Below are 14,754 nucleotides of genomic sequence, written 5' to 3'. Positions count from 1 at the left end.
TGCCTACTGCTGAAAGACACACACATTTCAATCTTTCATCAATCTCTTAGCCAATTTATGTATTGTAATACAATACATACCATATTCACCTCCTTAACATTAGCACAAATTTAAAAGGTTTCTCAACCACTGATTCTTATTCTGGAAAAAGTGGTTTATTTACCATATATACAACTTGGGAAGCAATACATAAAGAGAAGCCAAACAAAGAAATGGAAGAAGAAAAGCTACAGACAACTGGTTGAAGTGAGGCTTTGCCTCTTGCTGTTGCAGGCATCCATCTGCCTCAAGAGACAATGGAGTGTGCCTCCAGGGGTGGTCAAACTATTGACTTAGCAGTACTGAAGTTACCTTCCTGGGACACAAGCCTGGGCAGTGTGTATGGAGGTCCTGGACTGCCCAGACAACAACACCGCCTCCCTCAGCCTCGCTGATGTGGTCCAAAGGAAAGCCCAGCTTGGCTGCAGGAGTTTCTGGAAAGAGGTGTGCAAGGGACTCAACTGCAGATTTAAGTAGGATTTACTTCTTAGTTTTTTCTTCCCCTGAAGCGATCCCACAAGGCAGCAGAGGTTTTAGATGGGCTACCTTCCCAGCCGTGTTAGAAGCTCAGATATATATGCTAGGTGTCAAATAGCTCCTTAAACCAGGATTAGTGTCACCAAAACAGAATGTCTGGTTGCCAGTGTGGGGCCAGATGGCTTGAAAATCTTATTTTTCAACACAACTTTTTGGTTCCTGAAGTTCGTTCTGATGGTGCAGATAAAATACTACAAATAGAATTCAACAGGATGTGTTGTTAGTGTGTGAAAACAGGAAAGATCCAAGGATCCCCAGGCATGCAACTCTAGATGGTGGAGACCTCAGACGCCATCCTAGCACAAGTGCATCTTCACTTGGTCACAAGTGGTTGACAGCCAGGTGCAAAATGCATCTGGTGCCATGTGCAGAAACCACCTTCTTGACTGTTGGACCCACTACTGGTCTTTTCTGCTCAATCCACCAGAGCCTAACTCACTGAGGGATTGAGACCCATCAGCTACCTTCACCTGGTTTAGCAAGCCAGATAAAGCAGTTTTCCAGGGTGTGGCTGCTGTCGCATTCTGACAGCATCTAAATGCAGCAGATTCTGGTAGAGTCCTAAGACAACACATAGGGTGGGCAGGTTTAAGGCTTGCAAGAGGAACTTCATTTTTCCACTAACTAGAGCTGTGAAGTGTGGCTCAGGAAGGCAGATACAGAATTATGACACAAGGTGCTCTGAGAACATGCTCAGGCTGAGAATTCAAGCTTCCTAGATTTCAGCAGCCCACTAGGCTGCGCACACAGAATACCTTTAAAGCACAAACAATTCTGTGCACTGTAGCTTACCCCTTACAAAGTTAAAATTCCCAGCAGCCCTTACAAACTCCAGTATCCAGAATTCTTTGTGGATGGAAATATGCCTCAAATGTGCCTTAAAGGTATAGTGTTTATACTACCAAAGTAGTAAAAAAAAAGATTTGTTATTGTTGCTATGGTTAAACCACTGGAAACTGGAAGCCCATTCTGAGATGCAACCAGTAGATCCCAGTAGATTCTGTGCTGCAATGGACTACACCAATTCAAACTTCGGGGGGGGGGGGTTACTGCTCTCTCATGTTCAAAACTTCCCGCAAGTGAAAACACCACTGGAAAAAAAGATCTATCCTGCTCATTCCCTGCAGTGCTAGTTTTCTGACTGCAAAGTGATTTCGATATATAGGCAAAAGTTTTAAAAATGTGACTTCCCCTTCATTATCCAGTGTGACTTTTCCATTTTATTGGACTACATATGCACCACAATTTTGGAACTGCTTAATATCAACTTAGCAGTACATAATTTAAAAAGCACAAACACAGAAAAGACACCAAATCAGCTATTATACTAAAAAGCTCCTTAGACAGTTTCCAAAAGATTTGATCAAGAAAAAGGGCATACAGTCAACAAAAAGCCATTTTGCAGATTTCTTAACAGTTCTTAACAGTGCTCAACCTTGTAATTTTAAAAAGCTTGCTAAAAATTCTTATCCATGAGACAATACACTTCTACTTCCAGCGTAGACAAGCTCTACACTGCTTCCAAGATAGAAAAGTTCTAGGCACATCCACAAGCAATTAAACCAGCATGCACTGATGAGGTTTTTAATCTCACGCATCTCAAAAAAAGTGAGGAGCAATTCACTTTACCGAATCCCAGTTCAAAGGCCTATGTGTGTTCACAGGATAGAACTAAGAAGATGCCCTCACTACATTGCATTACACACCTGCCAAATTTTTTTTAGTTGCAGCAAGCCTATCCAAGCACATGATTTAGTATGTTAATTTTTTTTAATTTAACTGATTTTATCTTTTTTATAATTATGTATATATATTTGAAAACAGTTTGTGGATTTTAACTGTGTTTTATCTACAATTTTATTATGTACATCATTTAGAAAGCTATTTGATTAAGCAGTTAATACATTTTTCCAAGCAAATAAAAAACATAACCACACACAGATACTCAAAGATACACGCTTATGCCTGGCAGGCATACACACAGTGTAAAAACAAGAATATTAAATCACACGTTTAGATAAATTTTGCAGTTTCCCTGAAATTCTTATATATAGATAAGTGCTTTCATGTGTGAAGCAAGACATGAATATGCTACATCTAAGCCAAAATTAATGACATCTTCTATATAAACTAAACATTTCAAAATATTCCTTATGTAAAGTAAATGCCATTTCAGACACATCTGATAGGCAAGAACTGAGCTCCATGAACAGACTCATCTTTTAGATTTCTAGAATTAAAGGGCTCTAATGTAAGTATTTTAAACTTTCACGTATTTAAAAGATGCAGGAAAATAATAGCATTTGTATGGCTTATAAAAGGAACATCAGAAAGCTTCTCTCAAAACATATTGTAATTTTTTTCTACACAATTTAAACTAGCTTTTTTGTGACTTTCTTCTACTCCTGCCTATTTATAGAATGACTATTTATAGAATCATCTACATTTGATGATTGTGTACTACCGAAGGATGATAAACTCAAAGTGCACCGACAGAGTAAGAGCACAAACTACGAGCAGCAAATCATTATTTCTCTGAGAGTCCCCTGTGTCTGCACACAGCCAGAGAAAGAGGAACACCTTATTCAGGATTAAATGAAGCACGTTTCATTTGACCAAGGAGAGAAACAAATTATATGGAGAAGGAATAATAATCAAAAGCATTCACTAACACAGGCTCTCCAGACTCTCTTTAAAGAGGAATTCTTGATGAAGTGTTCAAGCAAAATGTAAATGCACAGGTATAATACTTAGAAAATGTTCACATGGAGCGTCCCGTGTTCCTTTGTGCTGATTAGACCTCAAAGTACTGAAGAACATCTGTCCAGTTCCAATAAGGTTTAGCACTCGCATTTCCAAAAACTTCACATTAGGAATCTCAAATGAACCATCCCACTGAGACAATGTTAGTTTACTCAGCCAGCACAGAAATATTAATCACCAAAATAGCCTGTGTGCCTGTGGTTTCTTTTATTTCTTTTTCTAATAGATATAGGAAAATGTGTCCATTGCCATTCACAGACAAACAGGGACTAATCACTTTGGCAGACTACTCTTAATATGCAAACTGTACATGATCAGCTAATTAATGCAGACATTTGACTAGAGCAACTTTGGTACTTGTTACTTCTCCATTAAAGAGAGACGTGCATAGGTCCAAGAGTCAGTACACATTCAAAGTAGTCAATGTATCGATTAATTAAACGAAGAATAGTCGTATCTTGGTTTTCGAACAGCTTAGTTCCCAAACGTTTTGGCTCCCAAACGTCACAAATCCGGAAGTGCCTGTTCAAACTATTTTTGGAAGTCGAATATCCGACGGATCTTCTGATTCGCTGCAGGAGCTTCCTGCAGCCAATCAGAAGCCGTGATTTGGTTTTCAAACGTTTTGGAAGTCGAACAGACTTCCAGAACGGATTTCGTTCAACTTCCAAGGTACAACTGTATCTTCTAAAGAAAACAGCCAGTTCAGTCAACTAGTGATACCTGTTCTGCAAGCACTTTACTTTTTACTTGTAGCAACCTGAACCTTTGGGTTCCATTTAAATGATTGCAATCCAAGTTAGAAGTAAATATCAGAAATCCTGAAGTAGGTCCACAATATCTAGAGAAGCCACACTCAGGTATCAACTTTTGCTTTGGAGCATTCTGATTTACTTTTTAAAAAACAGGAGGACAAATACCGTAGACTCTGTTCACCACATTACAACAATCAACACGGAGGATGAGTATATAACTAAATGTAACGCTGATCAAAAGTAAGATTCTTCTCGATATTATTCAACTCAGCACCCAAGAGGTACAGGTAGCATTAATTAAGCTTCCTTTGCCTGGGAAGCATTTGTAATTTTGTTTATTATACTTTTCCCAGGTCTTCCTTTTTTGATTGGGGAGAAACTGAATCACACACGGAATTCTAGGTTCAACCATCACATCCTATACTACTGAAATGGCATGTTACATACATACATACATACATACATGACACTAACAGGCATAGGAGGAGGGCAGCAGATTGCTCCTGTTCCTGCACATTAGCGTACCCAAAGAGCCGTGGAAATCAAAGGCTATGGAATCAAGGCTGAAGGGTAGCTGAGACTGGCAGGCCTTCGTGTCTGAGGCAAAAGAGAGGTGCAGCCTTGGAGAATATGCACCTCATCAAACCTATCACCTCACCACATACAGACTCCTTTAAATGACCAGAGTGAACCTATTCTTCAACTTCAGGAATCTCACAAGGTAAAATGAAATTGGCCCCATGAAATGGGCACCTCCTAAGGTGCCAAAGAATATCTTTAAAGTCGAGAGGGACCATTCCATCTCAAAACGTAAAGATGTTGGGGAGGTGTGCTGGCTTCAGGAAGTGACACATCACAAAATTTGCTTCCCTTGGAGTTGGGTTTAATAGGGAGGTTGCCAGAGGGGAAAGGGAATGAGAACGGATCTTCCCCTTCATTAACTATGCCACTGTTTTGAGTGTTTTGAGATCGGCAGCATGCTTTGCTATGTTCATTTCCAAGACAAACCCCTAAGATGACTTTGAGGCTTAGTCAGGAGTGAGAGAGCTCACATATACAACATTCAGCCAACAATGGCATTGTAGGGACTGAAAGGCCACTACTCTGACTCCTTTGCTCAACCAGAGGAGAACCTGAGCTACCTATTGAGCAGGGCAGTGTTGGAAAATGGGATGGTAAAAGGACGAAAGCAATTTCATCCTCTTTGTCTTGACCTTCTTCTCCCCTTCAATAACGTTTTGTCACAGGTACTTAAAAGCTTCAACTCCTTACCCAGCAATTCCTAACAAGTTAATTTGCAATTTTTCACTGCCACACCACACTGTACCGCTTATTTTACTCAGCCTTCTATCTACAATGCCCCTGAGATCTGATTTCCAAGTAATCACAACCTAATTAGACCCTTTCTCCCCAATCAAAAAAGAAAAAGCACACTTCTTCCATAAGGCTTTTGTAACAATTTTATCCCCTGCGTCTGTTTTTATACTGTTATTTCTATAATTTTGTTGTTTGGCGCCTGTGTATTTTGTTACATAAACCAATTTGGAAAACTTTTTTTTTGGAAAAGCTATTTTAACAAATAAATTTAAGTAATAATTATCTACAAGTATTAACTATAGGGCCTGAGGGCCCCCTCAGAATATGTTGTAGAATGTTCATCTGTGTTAATCCAGCTGGTGAAATACAGCATTACACAGTGGCTGCCATGTCTGTGCTGTCTCCCTCAGACCTGGCAGGAACAGAGTGTGCCCAGTTCGTGGGCAGCCACAGCATGCCGGCATTTATTCCTAGCAAGGAAGCCTAGTACAGCAACATATACAACCAAAGACTGCGTCAGTCCCTCCCCTGCCATCTGACTTTATAGCCACAAAGTAGAAAAGAAGCTGCAAGAGTTAGCAGCTGCACATCCTTGCACCCTCCGTTTCTGATGGCTTTAAGGGGAGAAAAGCACTGATCACCTCCTGAATTATAACTTGCAAAGCGCAGTCAAATAGTTCAGCAATGCCACATTTCAGTTCTTTAAGGAATTATTGAAATAATATCATTCATTCTGAACAAAATATAATTGCATTTTCTACTACTCAGAAAAAGCATCCTATTCTAACCCAGACATGTAATTAAGCCTGGATTTGGGTTTTACAAACACTATTTTTAGAAGAATAGCAACGGCAAGTAAGAGGACAGATTTATTTATTTGAATTTATAAAATTTATACCCTGCCCTTCCATTCAAAGGAGCCTGGGGCAGATTCACATTATATGAATACAAACTTAGGGTTGCTTTGTTGATCAGGAAAAAGTGCAAATGGGATACCAATTAATAAGAGCAACAAGGGTCAGAAGTGTTGTTTCCTAAACTAATATACAAAAGGCTTACATTGGAAGGAAACAAATTTAAATGCTGACTGTGTGTTACTAACCAAATCTATGTATTGGGATGGTTTAGAAATGGACAATCCTGCTTCGGTATAAGGTGTTAGATGTGGTTCCCCATGGTTATTCTTTTAATCATACTGAAGCATCCTCAAGCTTATCTACTAACATGAAAACATATTGATGAAAAGACATTTTCCAGCAGCACCATACCTTACATTCCATTTTGGAAGGGTCACACTGTAGAAATTAACAAGAACTGTCAGAAGAGTTTCAGCCATATACTTTCTATGGATGTTTAGTATAATTTATATTGAACGTTACTTAGAACTCTGCCCAAAATACAGTAAGATTATCATGCTGCCACAGACATTAAAGGTTTTTTTTTTCTTTGATATGAAGGACTGCAAACTGTAAATTACACTTTATAAAAGATTTGTACTTTCTCCAGACCAGGGGCCAGAGTCCTGTGGCTATCCAGATGATGATGATGTACTACAGCTCCCATCATTCCCGATCACTAACCATGTGGGGGCTGGGTTGTTGGGAGTCCAACAACATTTGGAGGGTCATAAATTCCCCATCCCATTTTAGGACACGCCATTTTAACAGATCTTTAAGGTATTAACATAATTTTTTTAATAACTAATGTAGAAACAAACTGTTTTATTCTGACAGGCTTTTGGTATATGTGGCAGATAATATTTTTATGTTTGTTTTTAAACTGTTATGATTTATATTGTTCTTTTTATATTTTTAAAAATTTTGTTAGCTCACCCAAAAGGGAAGGATACACGTTTTGATAAACAAATATTTGGAAACTATAAAGCTGAATTTTGTAACCTGCCTGCTTGAAGTGACTCTAACCAAAACTTCATATGCTTTGCAAAGACCAGTTTTGTATAGGATAGGAAGGCAGATGTAGAATGAAGCACAAGAAGCAAATAATGTGTTGCTGCATGGAAGACACGAAGAGGAACATAGAGCACAACATCTGCTCAATGTAATAACTGTAATAGCTACCTGAGCTCCCACCTCACCCCAAATCATCACTGGATCCTCAGCCTTCTTCCTGGCCTAAATACTTTCAGCACCAAATTATCCAAAGGCTAAGCTGTTTTTGCTTTTAAAATTTGCTGATTCCATAGATTCTATATTGCACCTGGCACGGTATTCACAATGAATAAGAGAAATCCTGATTACAACACAGCCCAACCTTATGTTGTGGTTCAGTTTCTGAAAACCAAACCATCACTCCCATGTGGTTAGGGAAACATGAAATTTTGTTTTGAAACCCACAGGGGAAAACAAAAGTGATACAAAAATGGGTTGGCATCCAACCTTGAAGCAGAAACAGTACAATACGGATTCTAGTTTTAGTGAATAAATGTCAGAAATACGAAATCTATAAGGATTTAACAAGACTCAAGCTTATCAAGTACTGACTCAATATGCAGCCCCCAGCTGGCCAGTATCAGATCCCCACCCACCTCCCTGCCAAGCTAAACCATCCATCACACAACAAATGACATCAGTGCTATTTGAATAATCAGTTTCCAGTATGTATATTGCCCCACCAAGATAACAGCTGCTCTTGTGGCAAGCTAGGGAGTATCTAAAGGGCTTGTACAAAAGTTTTCCAATATACATGTACTATCTTGTTTTGCATAATTTTTTCCCCAAACATTTGTGGTAGCTGATGATCACAGCTAAGAATACTCCACATTCTTTTCGTAACACGTGACTAGCAGCCCGCATTGTTACAATGCCGTTTCCAAGTTTTGAATGAAGTGATCCAAGCTTCCCTCAAGTATCTGGAGGTTTTCTATGATCCACGAGGTTATGAATGCAAAAATTTTACATTCCTTTCATATTCCCTTGAGGTTTCCATAGTAAGACAGAAATCAGCTTCTGGCTAGAGCCATATTACAAACAGCTCTCTCTCTCTGCTCTCAACTAAAATCTAGACCATTCCCTCTACCCCAACTCAATCACAATATAGCCTATTTGCCTGTCTCAACGACCATTCTAGAACACCACAGTCCTAAACAGCCTTTCACAGCAGGTATAAAGGTTGCTTTTGCGAGTGTGGGTGTGTCCTCTTTCAATCTAAAAGTCCAAACTGCTGGAATGCAACTGCTGAGCCTTAAAACTCCCTTTAAATAACAAACCAGGCTAGCTTTACAGAGACTGGCCTTTCAAATTTAATTTAGTTTTGTAAGAGCTCCTGACACTATTATGAGAGGATATGGATTAACAATATTCCCGTGTCTACCCCTAGTGCACAATTTCACCAAAATGAATGAAGGGAGAATATCTATAACTACACAGCATGAACTATATATTCTATAGAAGTAGATCTATAACCAGATAGATGAGAACATTCATATCAGCAGTGCTCAATGATAAAGATTAATATACTACTGTGCACTGCTTTGAACTTTTTGAAAAATATCAATACATTTTAATAAATATATTTTATGGGACTTCACCATATTCTGTATCAAACTACTACTTAATTCTAACTGAAGCATTTATCCAACCAAAAGTCCCTGACTCACTGGTAATAGCTGCATGCACCCTCTGTTTAAAATGAAAAAGGGAGGGAAGAAGAGAGTTTAAGAAATGAAAGGGTGAAGAAGTAATTTAACCTAGGGTTCCAAAACAGCAAATTCCTAGATACATCTTATGATGTACAGATCAATTGATCTGGAAGTCTTATATGAACTCAGAGAAACATCTGTAAATAACATTATTTCTTCGTATTTTTTTGGTAGGACATTACGACAGTTATTTATCTGTACACTACACAAGATAGCTCCATGGCACAGAAAGTCCATTCCTTAGATGCAAAGTGGAAGAATGGCACACTTTTGAGATGTTGGCTATAAAACACAAACACAGAGACTATACTTTACAGTCCAATGCATGATTCAGTATGAAGCAAGTCTCACTGAGTTCAATGGGAATTATTCCAAAACATAACTAGAATTGCAGCCTATGTTTTAAATTAGGTTCCATATCAAAGATGCTTAAGTCTACAAAGCACATGTGTCTGTATATTTCATTAAAGATTTGTATCTCCATTATATAAAACTCTATTAAGGATGAAAATATAGCAAAAATCTTAAAAAAGAAAATTTTGTGCATCACAAAATTACTTTAAACAAATTTTCACATGTTTCTTCAAAGCTACTTGTAGCATTAATGCACATCATTTTTAACTGCACACCAAGAAGGAGGAAAGGAAGAAAAAAGTAAGAATCAGGAAGTGAATATTTTAAAATCACATTTTCATTACTACACCACAGCAACAAGACAACATAATTAAAATTTACTATTACAAGTATTTCTGGAGTAAGGTAAGATTTCCATTTACACATACAACCATTACTTTACTACCTTACATTATACTATACTGAAAATACTTATAAAATGGCTAGGGTACACAAAAGAATTGATCCTTTAAGTAAACAGATACATATTACTAGTAAAGAAGTTGAATTACCCCATTTTCAATGCAGACAGTGTGTGTAAACCAAACAAGTATTAAGCATACCAGAATGCATGCCAATAGATACAATATGCCTTAATACATTAACAGAGGTTGCTTCCTAATTGTATTTGTCCACAAATCTCTTCTGGTTCCAACGTAAATTTTCATACAACGTTCAATAAGCCTTGCATATTTTAATTCCACAAAGTAAATGATAACAATCAGCAGCTAACACTTCCAAACAAGTATTTTAGAGGCCTAAAAATGCCTGTCTCTTTAAGAAAAGCTTTTTCATCTGGACTGTATTCTTGCCTAGGTACAGAATAAGATTTTAAAGAAGCATCTGTTAAATGTGAGATACCAGCACAATAAAGATTGCTTCATAATCTATGCATTTATGAAAGCAGATTTAACTACTCCAGGAAAGTTTTTGATTTAGATTCAAGCAACCTTTGTATCTACCTGGCCCAGAGAAGCTGTATTACTCAGTGTAAAGTATTCTTTTCACAAAAAACAGAAAAAGTTAACTATGTATCAACTGTACCTTGCATTAAAAAAAAAAAAGGCTCCCATACTGCCATACAGAAATATCTGGTGATAAAGAAATACCTCAGCTTGCAGTGCAATCTTAATCATGTCTACTCAATGGGGCTTACTCCAAGGTAAGTGGGGTTACAGACTCAAATAAAACTTTCTCTACATAAATATTATACAAACTTCAACAAAAACACGAGATGGGCAAGATGTTTGTAGTTTGTCTATATCACGGTTCAACACACCGATTCTTAATGCTCCACTACTTCCTAACTACAATATGAAATTGTTCAAATGTTTTACTCTTGACCATCTATGACTGTTCAACTTTCTTTTAAAGCCACAGTTACCTGACAGCATTCATCATTAATATAAGAACAACATTACTGAATATCACAAATTAATGAGTGATTTAATATCACAAAGTAATAATTGATGTTTAGGCTGCTAAACATCAGATCAACTTGCTTCCAGTTTCTTCTGAATGATGAAGATTTCCATTCGCAAAGGGGGGGGGGGGATAAAAGAAAATAAATTCATTACGTACCTTTGTCTTTTGGGAACTGAATGTTCAACCTCTATGAGTTTACCATGCAGTTCAACTTTACCTACAAACAGTAACACAAGTGGTTTTAGAATTAATTGGGTGCTCTCCCACCCCTACTCCCGATATGAATTTATGATGATGTAAAACAGCAAAGGAAACACAAATGCAACATGTTATAGAGTTTGCTCACCAAAAGTTACAGGGCAGCAACTGAAGCATGGTGGGAATGATAAATAGCCACACGCCAAGAACCTGGCGTACAGTAGAGCCAGTTCCGAGAGAAATGGTTGAAAATGTATTCAGGGCAACTCTCAAGCAGGAAGTTATTCTCTTTTAACCTCTACTATCCTCCAGTGTGTTAAAACTCAGTTGTACATACACACACATGCATATATGTACGCCTCCCCTGATGAGATTAACAGGCCTCTAAGAACTCGTCACGAGGAAACAGGAACTGGTGGTTTGGGTGAAAAAGGAGTGTGCTCCCCACGCGTTTTCCCCTGGAAATGCACCCGTTTAAGCTCTTTTCATACGCCCCCTCCTACCACGACCCGCTGGGCCAAAGTCGCCCCCCCATCGCCCCCCATGAAGCGGAGTAGAGCAAAAACCAAGACCCAAACAAGCCCGCCCAAGCAACCAAACAACCCTCCCTCGTTCAGCCCGCCAAGCTGCCTTTCGCGCGCGCACACACACAAAAACAGGATGTAGAAGAGAAGCTAAGAAAAACTGACATGCTTTACTCAGGGGCGCGAGAGCCCAAAGCGAAAGCGAAATAAATGACCCCCAAGGTGCAGGCGCGCGCGCGCACCCTAGCCGGGCCTCCAGGCCTCGACTTCTCCCAAGCGCGCCGTGGGGAGCGGGAAAACAGGGGGCCTTTCCGTTTACACGTCCAAAGTTTGGCGTCTCGTGTTAACACGCCAAGGCTTTGAGCAAGCCGGGAGATTGCGCGCCCTCGCTCAGAGGGAGCCGAGCGAGGGCACCTAATTGAGAGGGAGGCTGGCGGGACTTTGCGCCGCGGACCGAGGGCGTTTGCCCTTGGCGGGGTGTCTGTGGGGGGGGGGAACCCCCCTCACTTTTCTCCCCCGCCACCTGCCCTCCGGCATCTCCCGCCAGAGCGCGGGGAGGCCGAGGGTTTTCGCGTGCGCGCGTGTGAGGTGCTCTTGTGGCGAACGGAGAAACCCCTCGCAAGGCGGTGGGGGGAGAGACTGGCGGTTGCTGGCTGGGCCCTGGCATGCGTCTGAGGCGAGCGAACGGGAGCGTGCCCGCCCGCGCGCGCGGAAGGGGCGATGTTTTTTGCGCGCCTCGCTCCCCACCCCCTCCTCCTCCCGCAAACGCAGCTCTCTTTTCACCTCGCGCGCGCACACCTCTCCGCCAATATTTTTTTAAGATTATATACTCATGCTAGGAATGTGGGGAAAGAAGCTCTTCCAAGCGCAGCGGCCTTGCGCGCTCCCCATTCCCGCTCCCCATTAGGGGAAGGGGTGAGGGGGGCGAGGTTTTCTTAAAGCCAACAGTTTGCGCGTCTAAGAGTTGCAAATGGGGGTGGGTGGGGGAGAAGAGGAGAGCAGAAGGCCGGCCCAGCAGCACCAGCAGCCTTAGCCTCACCCCCCCCCCTCGTTCAAGGCCCCAGATTATAACGCCGCCGAAGCCCTCCGAAATAAATTCAGTTCAACCCAGCGTGGCGACGCCTGGCCGAGCAACTGCCCTCGGCTACAAACCGGGGCATCCTTGCGCGGCCGGTCATTTCGATTTAAAGCGTTGCGGGCAGCCGAGTGGCCCCCCAGGGGTGGGTGGGTGGGTAGGAGTAATAGCTCGGGGTCTGAGCAGGAGAAGGGGCAGGATGGCGCCTAGGAAGAAAGGAGGATGGATAATGGGGACCAAAAGCAGAGACGCCGGTGGGAGGAAGAGGAGGAGGAGGAGAAGGACCCACCTGAAAGTGCCTCGATGGCCTTCATAGCCCAGTTCTCATCGGGGCAGTCCACGAACGCGTATCCCGTCTTCACGAGAAACTGGCCGGTGAAAGGGATCTTGGACTCTTTAAAGAGACTTTCTAGCTCCAGAGGGCTTACGTTTTCGCCCAGGTTCCCGATGTACAGCTTGTTCATCTTCTCGTTTTAATTAAAAAAATAGAGCTCTGCTTAATAGTAGTAATGTTTTTGTAAAAATAAAAAAAAACCACGACGACGGCGACGACGCCACCACCACGCGCCGTCTTGTAACAATAATGCAAAAAATATATATAAACGCCCCCTCAAACGATCCAGGGAGTAAAATAAAAATGCCAAGGGGCTTTAAAAACACACAAACACACACAACTGCAGCTTGTATCCGTCCGTCCGTCCCCCACCCACCCCTCTCTCCCTCTTTCACTCCCTCTCTCTCTCACACACACACCAGTTTAAAAAAAAAAAGGAAAGAAGCCCGTGACCAAATCCGAATACTGAAGGTTCACAACGTTATCCGAACCGATAGTGGAAATCACGACGCTTTTGGAACTAGGATGGCGGTTTAAAAAAAGAAAAGATAGGAAAGGGAGGAGAGATGGGGGGCAGAGAAACTACTTTTTTTGTCTTGCCCCCAAGCCCCTTTGGCAGCAGCAGGCGGAGTATGAAAATGTTACAATACGTGAATGTAGGCACCGCCCCTCCCAAAAAGGGAGGAAGGGAAGGGAGAAAAAAAAACAGAGTGGGAGGAGGAGAGGGGAGGAGAGAGAGAGAAAGAGAGAGAAATCACTTGAATATTCCGGCTTTTTGAATGAGCCACGTGTTCAAACTACAAATCAACTTCTCACGTGAGGAATCCCAACGCCTCAATTAGATAGCTGCAGGTTTTAAGCTCGCATAACACACAAAGGAGGGAGAAGCGAAGTTGGCTTTGGCTGTCCAGGACAAGTTTTTAAGACTGGGAGGTTGGATGGGCGCGGAGCCCGGACCGCGTGGTCTCTCTCCCCTCCCCCTGTTTACTACTTTCTGCGGCGGCGTTTGGTTGCTCCACACGCGCACAAACACACATATCAAAAGCTTCGCTTCCGACGTTCAAAAAATAAAAAAAATCCTTCGCCGGGAGGAGGAGGGGGCAAAGGAGCGACCTTATACAGCAAGGGCTGCGGGAACTATCTCTACGTTTCGCAACGCAATCGGAAAGGGTTGGTTGGTTAAGGGGGGGGGGGGGCGAGATAGAACAAGGAAGGAGGCCAAATGCAGCCTTAAAGGGCCACTCGGTGCCTTTCCTGGCGCAAAGTGCCACCGCTTAGCGCGGGGTGCCAACTGCAGCTCGTGGTCGAGGGGAACCGGCGAGCTCGATTGGGGAAGGGGGGACCCCCCCCCCTTACAATGCTTTCCTCGTCGGGGCGACCCATGTGCTCCACTGCCACTTTTTTGTCTGCGATTTCGTGTTTGGTGGCGCTGCCTGCGCCCTCGCTCGCCATTGGCTGCGCGCCAGAGAAAAAGCGAGGGGTCTCGCCGAGGGAGGGAGGGAGGGAGGGAGAAGCGAGGGTCTCCTTGAAACAGCTCCTACCCCCCACCCCCACCCACCCGCTTTTCCTTCCTGCATAGTAATGCTCCTGGCGGTTTTGATGAGCGTTGGCTGCAGCGGTTCTAGCGCTCAAACGTTATGAATCGGAGAGGACAAAGGGGGTGGAGGCCAGTTGGAGGGTGATTAAAAAGTGGGAGTGCGCAGGGGCAGAGATGAGCGTGCTACTCCGGACACATC

General features: G+C 42.1%; 1 protein-coding gene across 2 annotated transcripts in view; it reads right to left on the bottom strand.

Annotated features, from left to right (window-relative positions):
- Positions 1–14,375, bottom strand: part of IGF2BP3 (insulin like growth factor 2 mRNA binding protein 3) — a 64,869-nt gene extending 50,494 nt beyond the window's left edge. Inside the window, exons 1-2 of one of the 2 annotated variants that reach the window (XM_083404963.1) lie at positions 12,974–14,375; positions 11,044–11,104 (exon numbers count right to left, since the gene is read on the bottom strand). In XM_083404963.1, coding sequence (XP_083261089.1) covers positions 11,044–11,104; positions 12,974–13,148 — 236 coding nt within the window. In that variant the 5' untranslated portion in view covers positions 13,149–14,375. The remainder of the gene's footprint in view (positions 1–11,043; positions 11,105–12,973) is intronic. The other variant, XM_083404962.1, reaches the window with a different exon arrangement.
- Positions 14,376–14,754: the final 379 nt, after the last annotated feature.

Source organism: Podarcis tiliguerta (genome assembly GCF_965153285.1).
Source record: "Podarcis tiliguerta genome assembly, chromosome: 12".
Classification (NCBI taxonomy): domain Eukaryota; kingdom Metazoa; phylum Chordata; class Lepidosauria; order Squamata; family Lacertidae; genus Podarcis; species Podarcis tiliguerta.
Note: the sequence above shows the minus strand (reverse complement) of the source record. Positions and strands in the feature narration are given on the sequence as shown.